General features: G+C 41.0%; 1 protein-coding gene across 1 annotated transcript in view; it reads left to right on the forward strand.

Annotated features, from left to right (window-relative positions):
* Window positions 1–26764, forward strand: part of LOC130926666 (sodium-driven chloride bicarbonate exchanger-like) — a 60824-nt gene that overhangs the window by 29590 nt on the left and 4470 nt on the right. The window contains exons 15-28 of the mRNA XM_057851712.1: window positions 6874–7059; window positions 7116–7204; window positions 12431–12588; window positions 12660–12747; window positions 13168–13314; window positions 13393–13493; window positions 13581–13755; window positions 17893–18026; window positions 18097–18342; window positions 18478–18583; window positions 18887–19048; window positions 19271–19384; window positions 19579–19740; window positions 23588–23839. Coding sequence (XP_057707695.1) covers window positions 6874–7059; window positions 7116–7204; window positions 12431–12588; window positions 12660–12747; window positions 13168–13314; window positions 13393–13493; window positions 13581–13755; window positions 17893–18026; window positions 18097–18342; window positions 18478–18583; window positions 18887–19048; window positions 19271–19384; window positions 19579–19740; window positions 23588–23839 — 2120 coding nt within the window. The remainder of the gene's footprint in view (window positions 1–6873; window positions 7060–7115; window positions 7205–12430; window positions 12589–12659; window positions 12748–13167; window positions 13315–13392; window positions 13494–13580; window positions 13756–17892; window positions 18027–18096; window positions 18343–18477; window positions 18584–18886; window positions 19049–19270; window positions 19385–19578; window positions 19741–23587; window positions 23840–26764) is intronic.

A 26764-nucleotide genomic window follows, 5' to 3' on the forward strand; every position in this document is an offset into this window, starting at 1 on the left:
TGACTCTGGTTTATTATCAATCCTTGTCTTTCTCGATTTCACTTCTGCCTTCAACATCATTTCTCACACAATCCTTCTCGACCAGCTCTCCTCCCTTGGTACCACCAACACACCCTGGTTCAATTTCTACCTGTCTGACCGCACACAATTTGTCAAATTTGGCCCCCACAAATCCAAATCCCTCTCTGTCTCCGCTGGCGTGCCCCAGGGTTCCGTCCTGGGGCCGCCCCTCTTCATTATTTACATTCTCCCCCTCGGTTACATCTTCCGCAAACACACTGCTTTACTGATGACACTCAGTTCTACATTTCCTCAAAACCAACCTCATCCCTTCTACCCTTCTCCCTCACCCTCTGTTTAGAACACATTAACTCTTGGTCCTCCTCTAATTTCCTCCTCCTCAATAGCTCAAAATCAGAAGTCCTCCTTTCAGGCAACAACATGCTCTCTAATGACAATCAACAATGTACTGATCTCTTCCTCTACTTAGGTTAAGAGTCTGAGTGCCATTCTTGACAGCACGCTCTCCTTCCACTCCCATATCACTGACATAACCAGATCAGCCCACTTCAACCTTCGCAATATTTCTCGTAACCTCTGTTCTCTTACCCGCCATACTGCTTCCACTCTTGTCTGTAGTCTAGTCACTTCCCAGCTCGATTACTTTAACTCACTGCACTTCAGTCTCCAAAATAAGTCCCTCTGGAAACTGCAGCTCCTCTAAAACTCAGCAGCACGCCTCATCACTTAGACTCCCACCACACACCACATCTCCGTCAACTTCACTGGTTCCCAGTCAAACAAAGAATCAACTATGAGATCCTTGTCATTACCTTCAAAGCACTCCATGGCCTGGCCACTTCCTACCTATGCAATCTCCTCCGTATTAAGCACCTCCCCCCCTTCACTTCGCCCTTCCTCTACCCTCCACCTTTCAGTCCCCCGTGTCAGTCTCGCCACCTTTGGTTCCAGAACTTTCAGTCACTGTGCCCCGAGCTCTGGAACTCCATAGCCCCTCGATCTTCGCAATATGTCTACACACTCCCTTTTCAAATCCAGACTCAAAACACACCTGTTCACTCTATCTTACTAACCATGATCCTTATCTTGGTTTTATCTTAAATTTTTATTTACTTTTATCCTGCTTTTAATCAAATCTTATGATTTTTTGTTGTTATTGCTGTTGAGCTACTGTGTTCCCATCTTTCTTGTTAAGCGTCTTTGCGTGCCATGAAAAGCGCTCTATAAATAAAAGGTATTAATATTATTAATATTGGTTAATTGTGTCAAGACATTACATTTAGCTCAGCTCCACTTTGTGGATGCATAACGCAACGCCAACCACTACTACCACTACTGCTACTTGTACTACTACTACTGCTACTACTACTACTACTTCTACTGCACCTTATAATGCAGTGTGCCCTATAGATGGAAACGGTTTTAAAATAGGCCATTCATTGAAGGTGCGCCTTATATTCCGATTTTCATTGTCTGTCATTTTGACTGACAGGGTCATAAAAATCCGGTCATAATCTATTTTTACCCGTCACTTAAATTTTTTAAATGATGATAATGACATTGTGGTGACCCTTTGTTTGGCATAATTCACCTTCCGTACTTGTGTGTCCATTTGGCCGAGCGCGTTACCGGCTACGACACAGTCACGTGACAGACACTTAAGGGCCACGCGCGTTCCAGCTTGAATAGAGAGTTCACAGAGAGCAGCAGAGCTACAGCGGCTGGACACAGCAATTCGAGCTAACAAGACTCTTAACATTGCATACCGCTTCAACATATTCAATAGTATTTAGTTTTCATTCATTTTAAATTAATATTCTGTCCGAACAAGCTTAACAGAGAATCCACACCGTGCCATCACACATCAAGCAGATGAATATGTAACTTTTTCTCCGCACTGACAAAAACAGCTGACTGTGGCCCCAGTAGCTAGGCTACATATGGAACAATGAAATTAACAGTTCACCTGCTGTGGCCTGAACCCAGTCTCACACTTTCCTCCTGGTGCGCATGGACTTGAATTGCGTGCCCGCTTGTGCAGTCCCTCTTTTTTCACCTCTTTTATCAACACCATCGTCGTTTTGGGGCTTTTTGAAGAAACTTCGGACACTCCGTTGCCTTGACATTTTTCAGAGTAAGGCCAACGACGTCATGCATCAAGAGAGACAATAGCTAATTAATATGCTCACTCGCCACCCTGTGGTCTGGGGTGTGAATTGCAACCTGTCAAAATGACAGATGGACTTCAGTTTTTTCCGTCACCGTTTTAGAAAATCGGTCAACGACGGAAAATATTCTGTTAACGCGACCCATGATTCCGATGCACCTTTTTGTGCGGACAATACAGTAATTGTTTATTTTCCCTGCAGTGCATTCTATAGAGAATGACGCATCACATGATTACACTTCTACAATGCCGCCTCAAGTTTAATTTCATTACAACATCATTGTGTTAGAAGAATGTTAGTGTCGCGTTTGTCCTCCTACAGAAACCATTGTAAAACTAAAAATATATTTCCCTCCCCCATCTTTTCCCGTTTCAAACATTTTTGAAAAAGGTCCAGGGAGCCACAAGGGCAGTGCTAAAGAGGCGCATGTCGCTCTAAAGCCACGGGTTGCTGACCCCTGTGCTAGGCCCACCAACTATATAAGGGCATCTGATCAGTAAGCCTTTGCTTCTGATTCCCAGTAGTTCAAATTGGTCCTCTGCAAAGGACATTGTAAAATCTAAATACTTCTCACCGACTATATATGCTGAACAGCGGAAAAAGTTGAGGCAAAAATAGCCAGAGTCGACTTTCTCCTTTTACAGGGTGATGACATAGAATCCCATAGCAACAACAACAAAAAAAAAACATTAATTCTAATAGTAAATAAAACATGGACGATATCAAACTGTATCAAATTTATGAGCGCAAAAAGACAAAAGTCCCACCGCAAACCAGACCGGGCATTGTTTATATTGTTCTTATGCAAATGGGCAAGTTCATCCCAGCTTGCACACAATGGAAAAGTACTCGGTAAAAAGTAAACAATAAATTCCTACATCATGTTATCACAATTAAGAGGAGGAGAGTTCAAATATTCACAAAATAGGGAGCAGCCACTTCAATGCTTAAAGAGAATCACAGATAGAATGACTTGTAGTTCTTAAAAGATAGACGTTAGTATGAGTTAAAATAATCTGATTTTATTACCCTTCTTGATGTTTTCATTTTTATACAATTTGTAAAATTAATTTAACTAGTAGGTCGCCATTGTTGTTGACGTCGCAGGGTGGTAACGTCACTGGACTATGCTGCCGGGCTTCCAGAGTATGACTAGTGACATAAACATGACATCTGTTCAGCCCTTTCAAATTGAACCCAAGAGAAACATTATTGAGAAGGATGGAACTGTCGACATTTCACAAAAGCAAAAGCAAAATGAACAGCAAAGATGGGATGAGATGAGACGAGAGCAGGACAAAACTGGTGTTCTGCTAAAATATGCTACACCGGCGAAACGTGCTACAAGAAGCGAATTTGACACCCAAAGTACTACCGTGCACTTTCAGCCTGTTTTGTTTTGATGCATACAGGCAGAACATACTAAAGTTGCCTTAAGAAAATACTTAAAAGTAGTAACATCAAATAGGGGTGGTTTAAACATGCTACGTTGGCTAATGTGTTCAACAGATCAACAAACTGCTTTAAAGCTACCACAAGAAAAACACAATGCTTAAAAGTATGAGAGGGAAACATATCCAAAAAGTATTTTGAGGCAATTAAAAGGTAATGAAAGACTCAATAAAAACACAAATCGTAAGTAATCGCCGCTTTTAACCGATGTGCCCATGTGTTGGACGTCTCGCGGCATAAAAAAACCAAGGCAAGCAACAAAGGGATCGAGAATACAAACTGTCAAATGGCAGCAAGACAATATCTTGGCAACCTGCCTAGGATCGGTTTAAAGACACTGGTGATGAGCTGGAAATGGATGCAGGTACGATGTCGGTAATTCATCCCACAGCTCTGTAACAAAGCAATCTGACCAGCAAGAAAATGTGACATAATCATGCCAGTTGTCATACTAGTTTCGCTTGCTAGCTTGCACAGTTATTCTCCCAGTCCAGGCCAACTACGCCATTAACCCGAGTGCCAATTGCAAGCATTAAAACATGGCGCCCTCCGTAGATCAAAACGTGTACTAAATATTATAGATTTTTAAAGCAATGGCAACATTTTATGTGTTTCTAATAACATATTTTAGTAAAAGAGAACAATTCTGGCTTATTAGACACAGGTCTTTAAGTCCGAGGTTCCCTTTAAACTGAACAAATATGTGTAATCATTAGTGCTGTCAAATTTATCGCGTTAACAGGCGGTCATTAATTTATTTAATTAATCACGTTAAAATATTTGACGCATTTAACGCATGCTTGGAATGACCCGCTCATGCATTGCCTCAAACAGATTACAATCATGCCGTTTTTCCCACATTTGAGAGCAAAGAGGCAGAGAAATGCAGTGTACACCGGCGTTCATTGGACCGCGCCATTTATTGGCATAAGCTTCGGCAACTCCTTCACAACAAACATAGGTATCATTTAGTGAAATCACAACAAAAATATTCCTATCTCTCTCAAAAAAAAAAAAAAAAGTTCACAAAAATAAAAACTGGCATTCCCAATCAAAATAGCTATGCAAAATACACATAAAACTTACTCAGATTTTGGTCAAAGTCTATTCAAACATTTCGTTCGTTAGCTCAACAAATACACTGGATGGCAATATTTAGTCACAATATACAAACTATCAGTTGTCCCTTACGTTGTGAACCCAGCACTAAAATGAACGTGAATCACAATAGACCCAGTCTAAAAAACAAAACAGGGAGCTACGGCATCAGTCGAGAGACAAAACAACACACTTATTGGCTTGATTTTTCCATCCATCCATCCATCCATCCATCCATCCATCCATCCATCCATCCATCCATCCATCCATCCATCCATCCATCCATCCATCCATCCATCCATCCATCCATCCATCCATCCATCCATCCATCCATCCATTATCTTCCGCTTAGTCCGGGTTTGGGTCGCGGGGGCAGCAGCTTTATCAGGGAAGACCAGACTTCCCTCTCCCCAGCCACTTCAGCCAGCTCCTCCGGCGGGATTCCAAGGCGTTCCCAGGCCAGCCGAGCGACATAGTCTCTCCAGCGTGTCCTGGGTCGTCCCCCAGGCCTCCCGCCTGTGGGACATGCCCGGAACACCTCTCCAGGGAGGCGTCCAGGAGGCATCCAAACCAGATGCCCGAGCTACCTCAACTGACTCCTCTCAACGCAGAGGAGTAGCAGCTCGACACCAAGCCCCTCCCGGATGACCGGGCTTCTCACCCGATCTCTAAGGGAGAGCCCGGACACCCTGCGGAGGAAACTCATTTCGGCCGCTTGTACCTGGGATCTTGTTCTTTCGGTCACAACCCACAGCTCGTGACCATTGGTGAGGGTAGGTCCCTCTCACCGTGGGCAACTCCAGAGTGGAAGAGGGCCCAACCCCTCTCAAGAGGACTGGTACTAGAACCCAAGGAGAGTCCACCTATATCTAGTTGGAACTTCTCTGCCTCACACACCAGCTCGGGCTCCTTCCCCGCCAGAGAGGTGACATTCCATGTCCCTAGAGTTAGCTTCTGTAGCCGTGGGTCGGACTGCCAAGGCCCCCGCCTTTGGCTGCCGCCCAAATCGCTACACACCCGACCCCTTTGGCCCTTCCCACAGGTGGTGAGCCCAATGGAAAGGTGGACCCACGTTGCCTTTTCGTGCTGTGCCCGGCCGGACTCCATGGGAAAAGGCCCGGCCACCAGACCCTCGCCTTCGAGCCCCATTCCCAGGCCTGGCTCCAAAGGGGGGCCCCGGTAACCCGCGTCCGGGCAAGGGAAACTTGAATCCTGTAGTATTTTTCATCATAAGGGGTCTTGTGAGCCATGCTTTGTCTGGCCCCTCACCAAGGACCTGTTTGCCATGGGTGACCCTTCCAGGGGCTTAAAGCCCCCAGACAACATAGCTCCTAGGATCATTGGGACACGCAAACCCCTCCACCACAATAAGGTGATGACTCAAGGATGGGGGCTTGATTTCTGAGTAATTTAAAACTCATCATTGACACCTTGTGGTGTATTTCAATCACTATCTTACGTGGTTAAAGACACGATGGAAAAACGGCTGTGACGTCACCACTCAGCGACGTCAACAATGGCGAGCTACTAGTTTATTTTTTGATTGAAAATTTGACAAATTTTATTAAAACGAAAACATTAGGAGGGGTTTTATTATAACATTACTATAACTTGTACTAACATTTATCTTTTAAGAACTACAAGTCTTTCTATCCGTGGATCCCTTTAACAAAAAGAATGTTAATAATGTTAATGCCATCTTGTGGATTCATTGTTATAATAAACAAATACAGTACTTGTACAATGTATACACTGTATAGCCGTCTTGTGTCTTATCTTTCCATTCCAACAATAATTTACAGAAAAATATGGCATATTTTAGAGATGGTTTGAACTGAATTGAATTGAATTTTTAATTGTTTGACAGCCCTAGTAATTATATGTGAATAAAGAGAAATGCATTCCTACAAAGTACGACTGCATTAATTTCATATGTGTTCTAACCAATAATACCACATGTGACTGGAAGGGACATTGAAAATGATTGAAAAATGATTTCCCTCAGTGTAAACTGTTAGTCAGGAGATCATTTCAAAATAATTGCCTTGAACAAGAGATCCTGGAAAACAGGACTAAACCCTTTATTATACTGGGAAAAGGAAATCGAAATTTTCCTGTATTTCACTTTGTATAGATATGGTGCTGGACCACCAGGAGCTGTACTCGCCACTGGGCGACGAGCTCCGAAAGAAAGTTCATGAAGTGTTACTGAAGGGACACCGTCACCAGAACCAGAAGAAGCTTGCCAACCGCCTGCCGATTGTGCGCTCGCTTGCTGACATGGGTCGACGGACGTCAGATGTCCACCTGGACAAGAACGGTAGGGACGACACAAGATCCACAAAAGGAAGATAATCACTGTCTGTTTTGTTCCAGGTCAAATGACATCATCACAGTCTCATTTAGCTGGTCCAGATGGGAAAGGAGATGTTACTAGAGAAAACAGCTCCGTGGACTTAAGCAAGGTACGCTTAGAACTGTTAAACAGTTTCACTGTAAATAGAAAACAAAGTGATTACACCCATTGGTAGTTTTCAAACAATAATGTGGTATGTCCTATATATTTTTTTTTTATGATTACTGCATTACACTTTAATGGATCACCGAGAGGTTAAGGACACCGCATTCATTATTGTAGCCTTCTGTATATTAATTCATCTATTGCTCTTCCCTATTAGTGTTTGAAATATATTTTTAGACTGGATTAGGATTATAACGAGACACATTCACTAAAATTAATACATAAGAGAACCAAACAGAGGAAATACACAAGATTAAAAAAAAAAAAAAGCTCTCCTCATAATGTAAAGTACATACTGTGCCCTTTAGTCTCGATCAGTGTCTGTACTGTTTTTAAATCCTTGTAATCATCCTCATTCATTGCCTTGCATAAAAATCATAATCAACAAAAACACTGCAGATATTTCTGCTTCTGTGTGAGTGCAAGCAACACTCCAGTAACTGCTTGTTACTGCCACATAATTCGCGCTGAAAAATCAACACCTCCGCACTGCCAGCGTTTTTTGCATCATTTATTTCCAAGGCGTTCAAATCTAGGAAACAGATAAATTTTGTTTGAAATAAAAAACAAAAACAAAAACAAAAAAACAGTTTGAAAGGAACCCTAATCTTTCATACATACTGTATTATGTAATGTTTTCAAACAGACTATACAGTATGTTCATTGGTAGCAGATTTTGTTTTGGTGCTAATTGTGCGAATTATTTCTAACTTCTAACTGTTCCAGGATTGTAATGTCTTTAGACACATCATCAGTGACAGTGGATTTTTAAAAAATGTATAATTTAGCTATAAAATAAAAACATTTTGACATTTGAGATTCCCATCAAGCAAGAATCTCTTCTGACTCTGACAGCAGTTCAGTGTCATAGCACATCCCGTAATTTCCGCACTATAAGACGCACCTGACTATAAGCCGGCACCCACCAAATGTGCCACGAAAATGGCATTTGTTTATATAAACGCAGCTGTCCTCACTCTATTATGGGATATTTACACCAAAAAATTATTAACAGGTAACACTTTATTTGACAGCGGCACCATATGACTGTCATAAGACCAAATGAACCACTAGAAGCTTTGAACCAATTGACTGTAAAGCTTTGTTGCTTCAAGAAGGTTCGCTTGGCCATCACAGCTCCCTGGATGGAGCCAGTCAACCTCTTCTACTAACTGCTGTTAACACTGTTGTTGTCCAACATGCCTCCTAGCATGCGTTGCAGTGCTACAGATGTAAATAACAATCAAAATTCCTATAGACCCTACTCACGTGACGTCACAGCCACGCCCCCGCGCCATGTTGTCCGGATACTAGTCATGTTAATGCATTAGCGCTTCGTAAATTCCTCCGATTATGGCGTGTTTTTCTGCTCGTTAACATTAATAATCAAAATGGTGAAGTCGTGTGTGGCGGTCGGTTGCAAAAACAGAGAAGATAGACGGAGAGACTTGAATTTTTACCGTATTCCGAGAGACCCGAAGAGGAGACAGAGATTGACTGCTGCAATTCGACGAGAAAACTGGGCTCCAAACGACTACCACAGATTATGTAGTAGTCATTTTATATCTGGTAAGATGCATTTAATATATATTTAGAGGGTTTTGGGCTGACAACCACAATTAAGATCATTGCTAGGCTAATCGCCGACAACATATACTCAGATGTTGTGAATGAACTACCTGAAAATATATAATTATAAGGGGATAATCAGACAGTTGTCATACAATTAATTTACAATTTCACTATTGAGGTCAAAAGCCAAAAAATAAATTCAACTAGGGACAATCTGGAGTAGTGCTATTGCACTTCATATTTATTACGTATAATATATGTATATAGTGAGAGTGCTATCGCTAAACCATATAAACATTAAAAGCCCTAGCTCCATTGACAAATGATATGAAATACATTAGACTTGACAGTGGATGTTAGCAAGAACAAAAGATTTTGAATTGAAAATTTTGTAACTCACCTTCCGAGCACAAGATTCCTGCCGAATTTTCGTGTACGAGGACATGTTTCACCCAACCAGCAACGTAGCATTTATAAGCCTCCAAGCTCTTAAAGTTTTTCAAACTTTCGTGAGAATAGGCTGATTTTGTGTGGACAAGATAGTTGTAAATATCAGGATATCAGATGTCAGGCGAAGCCAGCGGGTCGAAAAACATCGATTTAGGCATCAAATACGGATCTGGCGAATGGATAAACTGAAGCTTTTCCACGTAACGCCTTTTATGCAACTGATCCAATGAGTTTACAGCGTCAGATAACACCGGGGCTTCCATGAATTGCTCTATAACTTGCTCGACTAATTGAAAACAATGAGAATAGGTCTGAAAAAGAGGTACAATATGGCGGCCGGAAACAGCGACACGCCCATTTTGTGACGTAGGTGAGTAGGGTCTATTCTGTGCTATTTTTTTCTTCAGTTACTGTTCCATTTGTTTGATTAATTGCCACTTATGGTATTTGGTAACACTGTATTTGACAGTGGTGCCATAACTGTAATTAGACAATCATAACAATGACATGACATTGTCATGGGCACAATTAATGCTTATGACGGATGTCATTTATTGTTATTCGGCAAATTATCTCACTTTTGAATGGATGTAAAAGATCTGAGCTGGACATAAATGGAGTTAGTAACATAATTTGCCGGATGCTACTTAATGACATCAGTCATAAGCGTACAGTAATGCCCTTGATAGTGTTATGTCATAAATATGATGGTATTATGACAGTCTTATGACGCCGCTGTCAAATAAATGTTACCAAATACCATAACAAGCAATTAATGAAACAACTGGAACAGTAACTGAAGAAATAATATACCCCGAACATAATTTTTGATTGTTATTTACATCTGTAGCGCTACAATGCATGCTAGGAGGCATGTATTGCCTATCAACCCAAAATTAAAGAAAAAAATGAGGTAATCATTGGCTCTCCAATGTTTCTCCAAACGGGATGTGTTGACAAACTATGAAGAAGACCTGTTACCACCACTACTGATGAAAACTCCAAACTAACAGAGCAGTTATTCTGCAAAATTCAGGGAAAGCTTGATTCAGAGAGCGATAAAGCTTTAACCATAGTGTTTTTAGGTTATTAAGGATCATAATCTTCTTGGAGACTTTGAACTACTTGAAGTTGTTACAGTTACTGTAAAATTTTGTTACATGCCAAAGCATCAGCTACATCTAGCTCTTGTTGATGTGAGTTCCAGTGAAGTACGCTGAATAGTTCCTTGGCTTTGTACAAATATCTAATCTGGGAGTTTGCTGTTGTCAGCTGGCCTTCTGCTGCATGGATGGTCAATAACAGATCCAGTTTGGAGAAACTTGCCATGAATTTCAGTGGGGTAAATAGGTATTTAGTCAACCACTAATTGTGCAAGTTGTCTGCTTGAAAATATTAGAGAGGCCTGTAATTGTCAACATGGGTAAACCTCAACCATGAGAGACAGAATGTGGAAAAAAAAAAGCCCAGAAAATCACATTGTTTGATTTTTACAGAATTTATTTGCAAATCATGGGGGAAAAGAAGTATTTGGTCAATACCAAAGGTTCATCTCAATACTTTGTTATGTACCCTTTTTTGGCAATAACGGAGGCCAAACGTTTTCTGTAACTCTTCACAAGCTTTTCACACACTGTTGCTGGTATTTTGGCCCATTTCTCCATGCAGATCTCCTCTAGAGCAATGATGTTTTGGGGCTGTCGTTGGGCAACACAGACTTTCAACTCCCTCCACAGATTTTCTATGGGGTTGAGATCTGGAAACTGGCTAGGCCACTCCAGGACCTTGAAATGCCTCTTACGAAGCCACACCTTTGTTGCGCTGGCTGTGTGTTTGGGATCATTGTCATGCTGAAAGACCCAGCCACATCTCATCTTCAATACCCGTGCTGATGGAAGGAGATTTTCACTTAAAATCTCTCGATACATGGCCCCATCTATTCCTTCCTTTACACAGATCAGTCGTCCTGGTCCCTTTGCGAAAAAACAGCCCCAAAGCATGATGTTTCCACCCCCATGCTTCACAGAGTGGGTATGGTATTCTTCGGATGCAATTCAGTATTCTTTCTCCTCCAAACACGAAAACCTGTGTTTCTACCAAAACGTTCTATTTTGGTTTCATCTGACCATAACACATTCTCCCAGTCCTTTTATGGATCATCCAAATGCTCTCTAGCGAACCACAGACGGGCCTGGACGTGTACTTTCTTCAGCAGGGGGACACGTCTGGCAGTGCAGGATTTGAGTCCCTGGCGGCGCATTGTGTTACTGATAGTAGCCTTTGTTACTGTGGTCCCAGCTCTCTGTAGGTCGTTCACTAGGTCCCCCGTGTGGTTCTGGGATTTTTGCTCACCATTCTTGTTATCATTTTGATGCCACGGGGGGAGATCTTGCATGGAGCCCCAGATCGAGGAAGATTATCAGTGGTTTTGTATGTCTTCCATTTTCTAATAATTGCTCCCACAGTTGATTTCTTTACACCAAGCGTTTTACCTATTGCAGATTCAGTCTTCCCAGCTTGGTGCTGGTCTAAAATTTTGTCTCTGGTGTCCTTTGACAGCTCTTTGGTCTTGGCCATAGTGGAGTTTGGAGTGTGACTGACTGAGATTGTGGACAGGTGTCTTTTTTACTGATTATGAGTTAAAACAGGTGCCATTAATACAGGTAACGAGTGGAGCCTCTTCAGACCTCGTTAGAAGAAGTTAGACCTCTTTGAAAGCCAGAAATCTTTCTTGTTTGTAGGTGACCAAATACTTATTTTCCACCATGATTTGCAAATAAATTCTTTAAAAATCAAACAATGTGATTTTCAGTTTTTTTTCCACATTCTGTCTCTCATGGTTGAGGTTTACCCATGTTGACAATTACAGGCCTCTCTAATCTTTAAGTAGGAGAACTTGCACACTTGGTGGTTGACTAAATACTTATTTGCCCCACTGTATGTTAATTTTACTATGCATGGGAGCAGTCTGACAGTCTTAAAGCTTTTTAACCGACACTGAATTGTTGTCAGGGACAGAAAAACTGTTATTTTACAACACAGCTCCAATAATATACTGTATAGAGTATTGTAGAATAATATCCAACGAATACTTAGGACTAAATGAAACCTAAAATCAAATTTATGTAGACTGAATTGCCCCTTTCAGATGGACCTTCATTTTATGAAGAAAATCCCACCAGGTGCTGAGGCGTGCAACGTGTTAGTAGGAGAGTTGGACTTTCTCAATAAGCCTGTTGTGGCTTTTGTCCGTCTTTCACCGGCTGTTATTCTCAATGGCCTGGCTGAGGTCCCCATCGCCACGAGGTTAGGAAATTGACACCCAACTGGTTCCCATTTGATCTCCGTCTATGTTAATTGTGATGTTTTTTTGTTAGGTTTCTGTTTATTCTTTTGGGACCTGTTGGAAGAAGCCCTCAGTATCACGAGATTGGAAGATCCATTGCCACTCTCATGACAGATGAAGTAAGCAGACCAACCAAGCACATTCACAGTTTGAGGCGAACTCCACAAGCTCAGAAAGTGATGGAACATTTCTCAGCATGATACACAGCTCGGAGCTTTTATGACAAGCTTTTGGGGATTAGTCATTCCATTCTGTCCAGGATTTAGGCTACTGTCCATCATCAGAGAGAAAAAAGGACTCCAAACTGTTTAATTTTTGACTTAATGTAAAAAAAAAATAAAAAAAAAAAGTGTGTAAGGGCGTGAGAGGTTTTGGTAAATGCGCTGAAGTGAAGGTCAATAAAAGATCACAGATTACATCTACTGTCGAATTAACCGTGTGAGCTGTGACCAGAAATATCTTGCCAGCATTCAACTATACAGTGGTATCATAACTTGTAACTTGTTCATGGCCACAAAGTGATTCCGATATTTCATCAGGTATTCCATGACGTTGCATACAAAGCTAAAGACCGGAATGATCTGATTGCCGGAATTGACGAATTCCTCGATCAAGTGACCGTCTTGCCACCAGGAGAGTGGGATCCATCCATTAGAATAGAACCACCCAAGAATGTACCTTCTCAGGTAAATTCGATTTTTACTTATGATTAGGTGATTTACTTGAACAATGACTTGAACGCATCGAATTTGTTTGTTCAATAGGAGAAGAGGAAGAAAAATGCCAATCTTTCAAACGACTTTGCTGATGCTAATGAAGACGAACATGAAGGTCATGGAGGTCCTGAACTGCAACGCACGGGGAAGTATGTTGGTTAAGGAAAACATCCCGTTGGATTTTAGCTGTATTTTAAGTAAAAGAGCTATACAAATGCATTCTTATATATTCCCAGATGGTTCGGTGGACTCATTCTCGACATCAAACGCAAAGCCCCCCACTACCTGTCCGACTACACCGACGCATTCAGTTTGCAATGTGTGGCTTCGTTCCTATTCCTCTATTGTGCCTGCATGTCCCCTGTCATTACCTTTGGAGGACTTCTGGGCGAGGCTACAGAAGGACGCATAGTATGAAGCACTTATTATTTTGATTCTCATTTTTTGCAATGATATACTGCACCAGGGAAGGTCATTTAGCTATGGGACCGTTTACATGGTGACGCTCCGAGAAAACGATACATTTCATGTTTGCATGTACATTGTTACGTCTTGGTTCCGTGTCCATTTGAATGTGGCAATCTCACCTGGAAGTGATGCAGTATTCATGCCGGGCCCAAGGGGGCAGTGTAGTTTTACTAGATGACAGCCAGTGACGAACTTCCTTGACCACAACCCGCCAACTGAAGCAATGGCGTCCACAAGTTTTTTTTTTTTTGCTTTTGCTTCAAACGGTATTGTTTTTGACAGCCAGTTTAATTTTCGTTTTAATCTTAGTCTTTAGGACAAAAATACTTATTAGTCTTAGTCATATTTTAATCATTTCCAAATGTGTTTGTCGTCGTCTAGTTTTTGTTGACGAAAACTCTAATTTCATTTAGTTTTAGTTGACGTTTACTCAATATTTTCATTCCAAAGATAAATAAAAATGTTTCCAAGTTTCAACTATTTCAAATGAACATTGACAGACGAGCACATATTGTAGCATCTACAAATCTATCACATGATAATACACACTCAGTAGGAAAACAGTACATTATTTTGCATTAATTATACCAACCTTAATGCCACGAACTGTAAATAACAAAAAGTTGTCCGAGAGTTTAAGCGGATGCTCATCGTTAGTAATAGCCTAACGCTAATACGAACGTGTATGCTATGCTAATGCTATGAGTTACATTTAGTGTGTGATGATCACTCAGCACAGACCGTGAATGGCTAAAGCAACATTGCGTATTCTCTCTTGCCAAGATAAGAAGGCAAATCTTACCATGTGTGTCTCAAAACAAGCAATGGGGGGACTGGAGAGGGAACTAGTGGGTGAGTTCAGGGAGGAGGGGGTTCAGCACATTACATGAGTGACACAACCAGACAATGCTACGATGCAGGTTAACTACACATAAATGTTATACATTCTGGACATGTGACTGAAACTATGGCGCATTTTTGTCTTGTTCTCAGCTCGCCAGATGAAAACTGGCATTTGTGTCGTTATGTTTTGGTCTCTCAAGACATGTTTTTAGCTTATTATCGTCACGTTATCGTCAAGAAAAATGTGTTTGTTGACGAAATATTTTCCATTCATATGGCTGCGAAGAAATCCTCGCAATCGAAGCCTTCCACTTTGGAGGCCGTAATCAAACGTTTGTGTCTTCACCTTCCATTTTCGCCATCACCGTGTATAAGCGAGGCCATTCCGTAACACAATCATTGCGTCTTGGTGTAGCGGCGTCACCATGTAAACAGCCCCTAAATGTCAATGAATTGACAATAATGACAAATTGAACAGTCATTGTTGTGAGAATCTTTCAAAAATGTTATGAACTCACGCACATAATGCTATACACTCGAAACAGGTAAAATGTTGCTAAGAAAATAGAAAACACAGTCTTTATAGTTTGTGTACCTGTTCAAACTGTTACTGTCTTTTTTCTTTCTCCTTCTGAGACTCAGATGAAGCCTGATTTACCTTCATTAAAGCTTATTTCCCTGGTAGCTGCACATAGCACTATGGGTTGCCAATGTGTGATGAGAAGGTGGAACAATCTAAGAAACTCACATTTGATTGGCTAAAATAATACACTGGCATTTAAAAATGCCTGACAACAGCACGCAACAACAATTTCACCGAATTCTGGGAAATATTGATTTTATTTACTTTTTCTTTACCAACACACAAAGAAAAAAATTAAATTGTGTATTTTTACCCGAATAAACATGATTCTCTCTACTGGGTTGCACGTTATCAAGGTCTTGACTAGCCTTTTAAATTTCTGACAGTTTTCTGCCCAATTGCGTGTGTTGAGAACTAGTGAAAAGCCATTTTGGAACTGTAACTAAGTAAATTGCTCAAGTCCAGCAATTTTACACAATTTATTGATCAATGCTTATCCCAAAATGTTCAATGGGATCAACCATAGACTTCACCATCAGTTGACTAGACAGCTCCTACAGACATTGCGCTACGCCTTCCCGGAGGGGGCTGACCCAGGCTGCGTTAAAACACCGGATTTAGGTGGAAAAAGGACGAAAGTTTTACTGCATACAACTAGGCAGGTTTGTCTCAAGAGTGATTTGGTCAAGGATTCAAGGCAATGATTACATAAAATAGCACCATGCATGCACTTTGAAACGTGAAAATAATGAATAGGAAAAAAATGGCGTAACTGTAGCTTGAAATATTTGTGTAAAATGAATCACAACTGCCAATGTTTTTTGCTGATAACCAAGAATCTAGACTGTTTTATGTTCATATCTATAGAAATTCCGGGATGTACGCATTTATTTACAAGAATTATCTGCTTTAAAAAGCTCTTTCTTTTGTGATGGCCGCCGTGTTGTATTTTCTATCCATACAGAATAGCATAATTTTACATTCAAATGATCAAGTAATTTTCGGCCAACTCCCTGTTTTTGGCAAAAATTTAGTAATTTAGACATTTCTGCTTCTATACAAAACAAAAAAAGTGTTTCATTTTATGTTATATTTCAATCTAAAAACGACAAAGGCCACATAGGCAAGACGTGCTGATGCGATAGTAACATCGAAATTCAACCTGGTTGAAAAAGATTGCATATAGAAAAATAAAAATTTAGCTTTTGTTGAGTAAAATTAAGATGATTTTGCATACATACATTCCTCAAGTATTAAGTTTCTGATGTGACAACGAAGTACCATAATTTTTAGACTATAAACTGCTACTTTTTTCCTTTATTTTAGATCCTGCAGCTTATAGTCCAGTGTGGCTTATTTATTGATTTATTTCGGTTAAAAGGAATCCCATCCCTCCAAACATGCATTGCTGTGCTACAGACGTAAATAACAATCAAAATTCATGTTCTGTCCTAATTATTTATCCAGTTACTGTTCCAGTTGTGTTATTAATTGGTTGTTATGGTATTTAATAACACTTTATTTGACACTGGCGTCATAAGACGGTCATATGTATGACATGACACCATCATGGGGATTACTGAATGCTTATGTCATTAAGTGTCATCTGTCAAATTATGTTACTAAATCCATTTTTGTCCACTTTGGATCTTTTACATCCATTCAAAATGAGATAATTTGCCGGATAACACTAGATGACATCTGTTATAAGCATTCATTAATGCTCATGACACTGTCATGTCATAGTAATTATTGTTTAATGACAGTTTTATGGCACCACAGTCAAATAAAGTGCAAATAATTAGCAATTAATGAAACATCTGGAACAGTAACTGAATAAATAATTAGCACAGAACATGAATTTTTATTGTTATTTATATCCGTAGCACTGCAATGCATGCTGGGAGGCATGTTGGATAACAACAGTGTTGACAGCAGGTGGCAGAAGAGGTTGACTGTCTCCCCCAAGGGAGCAGTGAGGGGCAAATGAAGCTTCTTGAAGCAATAAAGCTTTGCGGCCAATTGGTTCAAAGCTTCATGTTGGTTCATTTGGTTGTATGACAGTTGTATGATGCCGCTGTCAAATTATGTGTTACTGGTTAATATCTTTTGATGTAAATAACCCATAATACAGTGAGGACCGCAGTAGTTTATAGTCCAGTGCGGCATATCTATGAACAAATGTCATTTTCGTGTCAAATTTGGTGGGTGGCGGCTTATAGTCAGGTGCGCCTTATAGTGCGTAAATTAAGGTTATTTATTAGCTGTTGAAAACTTGCACAAAAAAAACCAAACAACTTAAGTTGCTATTTCAGGCAAAAGCATATATGATATGTTAAATATTGCTATTGATCCTGAAAATATAGGTGATTATCTCTGCATTTGGTGACTTTTGTGCATTTAGCGTAACATTCAGAATTTTATAGCAATGTTAAGTTTAGTTATACTTGCATAAAAAATATGCTTAAGGGAGGTGCCTGTTTGGGTTTTAAGTCACTTGTGGCTTTGGTTTTTAAAATATTTAAATTTGAAAGTTTTTGAAAATAGGGCCCCTAAGGATCGGCTCCAAGCCACGTCAACTGATAATGAAGTCTATGGGTCCAAACTGGATATTTTCTAACAAATTATTTCCTTTTTCCTTTACCATCCCTTAGAGTGCAATTGAGTCTTTGTTTGGAGCTTCGTTGACGGGAATTGCCTATTCCTTGTTTGCCGGGCAGCCGCTCACCATTCTGGGCAGCACGGGGCCAGTGCTTGTATTTGAAAAGATATTATTCAAATTCTGCAAGTATGTTTTCATTATTATGTGAAGGCTCCCAAATACAGTACAATCGTGATCTCACCCAATACCCCCACAGGGAGTACGGCCTGTCCTATCTGTCGCTGAGGACTTGCATCGGTTTGTGGACGGCCTTCCTCTGCATTGCGCTGGTTGCTACTGACGCCAGTTCGCTGGTGTGTTACATCACTCGTTTCACGGAGGAAGCTTTCGCCTCCCTCATTTGCATCATCTTCATTTACGAGGCCTTGGAGAAGCTGGTCTATTTGGGAGACTACTATCCCTTTAACAAGAACAACAACCTGGACAAACTCTCCTTGTACTCGTAGGTGGACGGTGACTGTTACACGATAACAAAAGAACACAAAGAGTGTAATTACTGTACACTTCTTGGAAGACCTGTAAATCCCATACAGCTGTGGGATTATTTTGACACCCAGATGGTTGTGTGTGTACACAGATGTTCATGCGTTGAGCCCTCTGACCCCACCAATGGTACTCTGAAGTACTGGGAGTTCAATAACATCACTGCATCTGAGATCTACTGGGAAGCACTGGAAGTCAAGGTACATATTTGTCTTGAATTGGGGTTGGAAACAAAGATGTAAAAATGCTTAAATTCCAAAAAGCGCATTTATATTTTTTCACCTCAAAGTGGCATGCTCTCCCAGATTGAGAACAGAAGAGATTAAGGACATGTGGGCAGGATTATATTGGATTATTCACTGCAAATCACCACTAAATTGCACCGTTTTTTGCCTCCTGTTTCCCCTGGACATGGACCCTCACAATGCCGATGTGTGGCAATCTACAGTATATTCTTATTCAATGCTAATCAAAACTTCCTTCTTGATCTGATTCTTTTGCAGGACTGCATTGAAAAGCGGGGAGAGTTTGTAGGGACTGCTTGCGGTCCAAAAGGACCTTACGTCCCTGATGTTCTGTTCTGGTGCGTCATTCTCTTCTTTTCCACCGTCTTCATGTCTTCGTTCCTCAAGGAGTTCAGGTTCAGAAGTTACTTCCCCACTAAGGTAGAGCACACCATGGATGGCACATAATAGCTTTTCTTTGACAAGTTATTATGGGATGGTGCAATGTTGCATCCTAGTGGATTGTTGCTAGTACTACAACAAAAATGTTTAAACTAACCTGTTTTGAACGCATAGTTGTGTAGATGGGCTGGCTTTAACAACACACAGTTGAGTTTTTATTCCATTTTCAGAATTAATGAAAAAACTCTTTCATGCCATTAGGTGAGGTCCATCATTAGTGATTTTGCTGTGTTCATCACCATCTTCACCATGGTCCTGATTGACTACTCTTTAGGGATTCCCTCTCCAAAACTGAAAGTTCCAAATGTGTTTAAGGTGTGTGAGACTGCTACATAATAGTGCTTTAAAAAAGGCAAATTAATGTTAGTGCTCTCCATTAATGACGGATATCAAACCTAGGAATAGCACAAAGCCTAGGAATAGCACTAAAAAAGAATGATGGATGGAACAAAAGCATGAGTACGATATGTTTCTGATATCATGTATCCAAGCAATGTTTGCAATTATAGCCAACAAGAGATGATCGTGGCTGGTTCATTAACCCGCTGGGACCAAACCCCTGGTGGACCGTCGTCATCACGCTGTTCCCAGCTCTGCTGTGCACCATCCTTATCTTCATGGACCAGCAGATTACAGCTGTCATCATCAACAGGAAGGAGCACAAGCTTAAGGTACTTTCATGCCTTAGATGCTGATTAGGTTCTGCATTTTGCTTGCACACACCCAAAATAACGTAGTGTACATCCATATCAACGTTAAGTTAAAAATAGGCATGTGTTTACTGTTAACTGTCATTTGGGACCATTCAGAACTAGGCATGTGCCGGTGTGAGATTTTGATGGTATGATAACCTTAAGCAAAATTACTGCGGTTTCACGGTATTACAGTATTGCAATTATTGCTCTAAAATGTGTTATTTTGAGATAGGCCTATAAGGGTTAAAATAAAATTCCATTGAACAGGATTTTTTTTATTGTTCACAACAATTTTGCAAATTCGAACATCAACATGAATAATAATGTTAAAATAAAAAAATCAAATAACAAAAAACAAATAACTGAAATATTTTAAATAAAATTGAAAGGAATAGAACTTATAGACTAAACCAGCAGCCACAGCTCAAGTTGTTCAACATTAGAAAAGAACAACAAAAATGAACAACTGGACTTAAAAATATACTGTATGATCAAATTGATTTTACAGTGGGGCAGATAAGTATTTAGTCAACCACCAATTGTGCAAGTTCTCCGACTTGAAAAGATTAGAGAGGCCTGTAATTGTCAACATGGGTAAACCTCAACCATGAGAGACAGAATGTGGAAAAAAAAACAGAAAATCACATTGTTTGATTTTTAAATAATTCATTTCTAAATTACAATGGAATATAAGTATTTGATCACCTACAAACAAGCAAGATTTCTGGCTGTCAAAGAGGTCTAACTTCTTCTAACGAGGTCTAACGAGGCTCCACTCGTTACCTGTATTAATGGAACCTGTTTTAACTCATTATCAGTATAAAAGACACCTGTCCACAATTTCAGTCAGTCACACTCCAAACTCCACTATAGCCAAGACCAAAGAGCTGTCGAAGGACACCAGCGACAAAATTGTATACCTGCACCAGGCTGGGAAGACTGTATCTGCAATACGTAAAACACTTGGTGTAAAGAAATCAACTGTGGGAGCAATTATTAGAAAATGGAAGACATTCCCAACACTCCCTGCTACCTTTGCTTTAGATACCTTTTTAAAACCTTTGCCCTTGCTAAAGGGTGCAATTGCTACAGTTTATTCAAATATTTACAAAAATCAGCTCAGATCCCACTTTAACCACCCTTAACGGGAGTAGGGTTTGGAAATGAGTATACCTGAAGTGGTCTGGAGAGAAATCTTGTGTAGGACGCACAAATCCTCAATCTGTGCTAAACACAGTTTTACCCAGTGCAAGATCCTACACAGGGCACATTATACCAAAGCTAGGCTGGCCAAATTATTTGATGCGGTCTCCTCCACTTGTGATCGATGTAAGCAGGCTCCAGCCGATTATGTACGCATGTTTTGGTCATGTCATTATTTAACTGCATATTGGTCTGACATTTTTGCTGTCTTATCAAAGATCACCGGGATAGATATTGCTCCAAATGCCTTGACTGCTCTGTTCAGTGTGGTTCCAGCAGCACCTTTTCTACCTTCTCAGAAACGGGACCTAGTAGCATTTTCAACCTTGCTGGCTAGGAGGCTAATACCTTTAAGATGGAAGTCTCCAGTCCCACCTAAGCAAGCTTACTGGATCAAAGAGATGTTATATTTTCTCAAATTGAAAAAAATTTGACTGACACTTAGTGGATCGGCTGAGACCTTTGAGGACGTCTGGAACCCTTTTTTGGTATACGTTAAAAGCACAGAATGTCGTCTTTGTGTGGACCTTTGAACTTTGCCCCAAATATATGTGAATATAGTTTTTCCTGATCATGCCTTTTTCTTCTTTTTTAAAGGGGAACAATAATCATACATTTTGTTGTTGTTGTTGTTTTTTTTTTGGAGATATGTGCCTTGGGTATTGGGGGGTTGAGGGTTTTATTTTTATTTATTTAAATTTTTTTTGGTGTTATTTTTTTGTTTTGATATTGTAAAAAGGGGGGGAAATGCTCAAATGTTGTCACTTCATTAAGTCATGAGACTTATGAGACCAATAAACAAAGTCCCCCCCCGCAAAAAAAAGAAAAACGTCAGACGTGTCCCCCTGCTGAAGCCAGTTAGTCCAGGCCCGTCTGCGGTTCGGTAGAGAGCATTTGGATGATCCAGAAGAGGACTGGGACAATGTGTTATGGTCAGATGAAACCAAAATAGAACTTTTTGGTAGAAACACAGGTTCTCGTATTTCGAGGAGAAAGAATGCTGAATTGCATCCGAAGAACTCCATACTCACTGTGAAGCATAGGGGTGGAAACATGTTTTGAGGCTGTTTTTCTACAAAGGGAACAGGACGACTGATCTCTGTAAAGGAAAGAATGAATGGGGCCATGTATCGAGAGATTTTGAGTGAAAATCTCCTTCCATCAGCAAGGGCATTGAAGGTGAGACGTGGCTGGGTCTTTAAGCATGACAATGATCCCAAAAACACAGCCAGGGCAACAAAGGAGTGGCTTCGTAAGAAGCATTTCGACGTCCTGGAGTGGCCTAGTCAGTCTCCAGATCTCAACCCCATAGAAAATCTGTGGAGGAAGTTGAAAGTCCGTGTTGCCCAACGACAGCCCCAAAACATCATTGCTCTAGAAAAGATCTGCATGGAGGAATAGGCCAAAATACTAGCAACAGTGTGTGAAAAGCTTGTGAAGAGTTACAGAAAACGTTTGGCCTACGTTATTGCCCACAGAGGGTACATAGCAAAGTATTGAGATGAACTTTTGGTATTGACGAAATACTTATTTTCCACCATGATTTGCAAGTATATTCTTTAAAAATCAAACAGTGTGATTTTCATTTTTTTTTTTTTTTTTCCCACATTCTGTCTCTCATGGTTGAGGTTTAACCACGTTGACAATTACAGGCCTCTCTAATATTTTCAAGTGGGAGAACTTGCACAATTAGTGGTTGACTAAATACTTATTTGCCCCACTGTATGTAAAACAAATACCACTAATACCATTAATATTTATTAGTTGAATATCAATGAAGAGCAAGAGCAAGAGACAGAGTGCGTGTGTATAACTCGTATCATTATTTACACATCTTACACATACATCCACCCACCCACCCTTTCTCAACACAGAAAGTCGCCAGAGACAAAAAACACCACAGGCTGTATTATGAAAATGTTATTTTGAACAGATGTTTCCAATGGCAGAAGACTTTACAAAAGTAGGAAACTAGTGAGGAAACTAGTTAGCCATCTTGGCATGCTAACTAGCCACATTATCTGGTTCGTTAACAAGCTTACGTTATAGTATTTGTTTAACCATCGCTAGACAGACTAAACACGCTGGAGTGACCTCTCGAAGCTGGTGGGAAACGCTCAGGACAGCGTTTACTTACCTTAAATTTTGTGTAACGTGACGGATGATGGTCACGTAAATGTGAAATCATGTTGGAGGTCCTGCTGTCCTTCCTCCTCTAAGATGTGGCCGTCTGTTTCGTTTTGGTAGCCGAAGTACTCCTATACTAGAGACTTTGTCTTTTCGAGGGGGAAAAAAGCTCAGGTGTAGTTTCACCACATTCAGTCATTGTGTCTACTCTACAGCACAGCGACAGAAAAGTGTCACCGACAGATACAGCACAGAGCAACAACCGGAGGAGGAGGGGTGAGCGGTACCGCTCCAAGCCATTTCTCGCTGCATTTTTGGGACATAAAAAATAGCCAATACCGTCCTACAGTATGATGGAAAATTTTAGTGGTTTTGAAACTGTGATGTTTTGATGTGATGTAAACCTTGAAACCGGTAACTGGCACATGCCTTTTCATGACCATTCAGGACAACTTTTTGGTAAAACCTTTCCACTTTTCTTTACCCCTGGCAGAAAGGCTGTGGCTACCACCTCGATCTTTTCATGGTGGGGCTGATGCTTGGCGTCTGCTCCTTGATGGGCTTGCCGTGGTTCGTGGCGGCCACCGTCCTCTCCATCACACACGTCAACAGCCTAAAACTAGAATCGCAGTGCTCGGCGCCAGGCGAGCAGCCAAAGTTCCTGGGAATTAGGGAGCAACGTTTCACTGGCCTTATGATCTTCGTTCTCATGGGTTGCTCTGTCTTCATGACGTCTGTGCTCAAGGTTGGTCGGTTGGTCAATTGGTCTATCACTAATTCAGTCGGTTGGTTCTTCACTAAGTCAATTGGTTCTGCCACTGAGTATGTCAGTCAGTCCCTCACTAACTTAAAATCTTTTCACACTGGCCCAGTGTGAAACGCGGTCCACGGCAAGCGCAAAACAGGAGGTGCCATGTAGCCTGACGTAGATGCTGTCAGGAAGTGAAATCAGCAAGCATATTTACTATAGTCCCAAGCACCAATGCGTTTATTTTTTTATTGTTTTATAAGAAACCAAGAACTTTTCATGTTTCAAGGAGTAGGGGGCAATATAATAGCCGTGTAAAGAGTTATACTAGTTTCAGTGTAAATGTCAATAGTTTTTGTTGTTGTTCATGAACTACATTTCCACACAAACACACATCGAGGTATCAATTAGCTTAGCAAAGAGAGGTATGAGAGTCATTTTTCGAGTATCCAAGAGCTCGCGAAAAAGCGCATTCATCGCATCAAGGTTTCATCGGCCGTTATTTGCGTATACCCATCCCCCGAAACAACCTGATAGGACAGATATAAGCATGCTTGTCCCTCTGCTATTGGATGCGCTGTTGATGTCAGTGCAGCGGCTCTGTGAAAATAAAACAAGTCCACTCGGCGAAAATTCACTCAAGACTTTCCACTGCATCCAAAACAATCGCCGCTGGAAGTCCCCTCCCACCTACACAATGAATAGGTTGTCGCTGAACCCTTCACACTAGGCTGCTGCCAGTTTGACACGGCCTCTTCACTAATTCAATTCAATTCAATTTTATTTTTATAGCCTTATATCACAACAAGGTTGTCTCAGAGGGCTTTGCAGAGTCAATATGATACACAGTCAGAAACAGTAGATGAATTCGATGAAGTTCATGTCCTGGGCGTCCCCCATCTTTAGACCCTCCATGTCGGCAAGGAAAAACTCAAGGAAAAACAAGGAAAAAAATGAGAAACCAAAGGGAGAACCACAGTCAGGAGAGATCCACTCCCAGGACGGACAGGCTATAGATGCACCAGGACTGATGGTGGGTATTAGGAGCAGAAGGTCCAGTTTGTAGAGATGCAATGGAGTGAAGAAACAAGAGGGGGTCCATCTAGCCAGATGAGTTGGGGGGGCAACAAGGACGTCCATCCAGCCTGGGGTCAGGATAGTCAGGAGGCTGCGGCTGAAAAATAGCCCCTCCCCCAGAGGGGAGGGGGGAAAGGGGACACCGGGTGACTAGTGATGAAGAGACTAGTCAACTAGATATCAGTATTAGAAAAGAGAAATAAAGACAAGTGGTAGGTAGAGTGAGAAACATGGGACAGGACTCAGTGGCTGTACTTCCCCCAGCATTATAGCTTCTAGTGCAGCTTAGACTTAACTGTGAGTCTAGTCTGAGTTCAACTAGCCTGACCATAAGCTTTGTCAAATAGGAACGTTTTTAGTCTAACCTTAAATGTACAGACTGTGTCGGCTTCTTTAATACTACCTGGAAGCTGATTCCATAAGACAGGAGCATGGTAGCTGAAGGCTCTAGCTCCTACTGTACTTTTAGAGACCCTGGGAACTACCAGTAGAACTGCATTCTGAGAACGGAGTGTTCTGTTGGGGCAGTGTGGAACCAGAGCATCGGTGAGATAAGATGGCCCCAAACCATTAATGGACTTAAATATAAGAAGGAGGATTTTTAATTTAATTCTAAACTCCACTGGAAGCCAGTGAATGGCTTGGAGCAGCACTAAGTCAGTATGTTGTTCGGTGTCTCACTGACTCAGTCGGTTGGTCAACCCCTCATGTTCTATCACTTAGTTAGTCCCTTACTAGGTCAGTATGTTGTTTGGTGTCTGACTGACTTGGTCAATCAGTTGGCTTTTCAACCCCTCGCAAAGTCGTTCCGTCTGTTGGTCCCTTACTAAGTCAAGATGATACGTTGTTTAGTGTCTCACTAATTCAGTTGGTCGGGCGAGCATATCCTAAATAAGTTGGTCGGTTGCTCACTCACTAAATCAGGGGTGCTCATTCTTTTTTGCTTCAAGAGCTAAGTTGGGGGGGGGGCTGCTACATAATCCCAAAAAGTTGTTCACACAACATAATTAACTATGTATGTTCATAAAAAAAAAAAAAAAAAAATGCGTTGATGCTGCGAACTAGCGCACCCCTGCGCTAAATCATTCCATCCGTTGGTCGGTGGGCCCCTCACTAAGTCAGTCAGTCGCTCCCACACTACGTCAGTCGGTCAGTACCTCACTAAATCAGTCAGTGTCTAAATTCCGTTATTTCCATAAGGCTCCCCAGATCTCAATCACGTGGTTGGCTTCACCCCTCTCTTTTCATGTCTTTTAGAGCAGTGGTCCCCAACCTTTTCTTGCACCACGGACCGGTGTGATATGGGCATTTTTTTCACAGACCGGCAATGTGTTGCAGAAAATTACAGTAAATATAAAATAACACGGCAGAGTGAACATAAACTACAAACATTAAGTGGAGGGAAAATGTAACTCACCATGCGCTGAATCAACCTTTTTTAACAGTGCCGTCTCCTAAAACTTGACGCCAAATATCCTTGATTGCAGGCATAATGAGTTCTTCTCTAATTGTTAAAGGTTTCTTGGCTTTTGCAATACAGTTCGCCACGAGGTGTGAACCAGTGCATTCACTTTTGTTTGTGCTTAGTGTCTATTTTGTATGACTTCCATGGGCTTGAAGGACTGCATCCATGCGGTTCGGCAAGGATTCATACAATTTATTCATGAAGTCATCAGGAACATCAAATAAAGCAGTCATGATTGCCTCCCGGAGTTCATCAACATTCTTGGGTTTCGTCTTCCATGCTTCCTCTTTCATCCTGTCCATGTCTGGTGACTGGGCTGGCCAGTCCTGGAGGATCTTGATCTTCTTTGCCTTGAGGAACTTTGAGGTAGAGATTGAAGT

This window comes from Corythoichthys intestinalis, chromosome 12 (assembly GCF_030265065.1).
Source record: "Corythoichthys intestinalis isolate RoL2023-P3 chromosome 12, ASM3026506v1, whole genome shotgun sequence".
NCBI lineage: Eukaryota > Metazoa > Chordata > Actinopteri > Syngnathiformes > Syngnathidae > Corythoichthys > Corythoichthys intestinalis.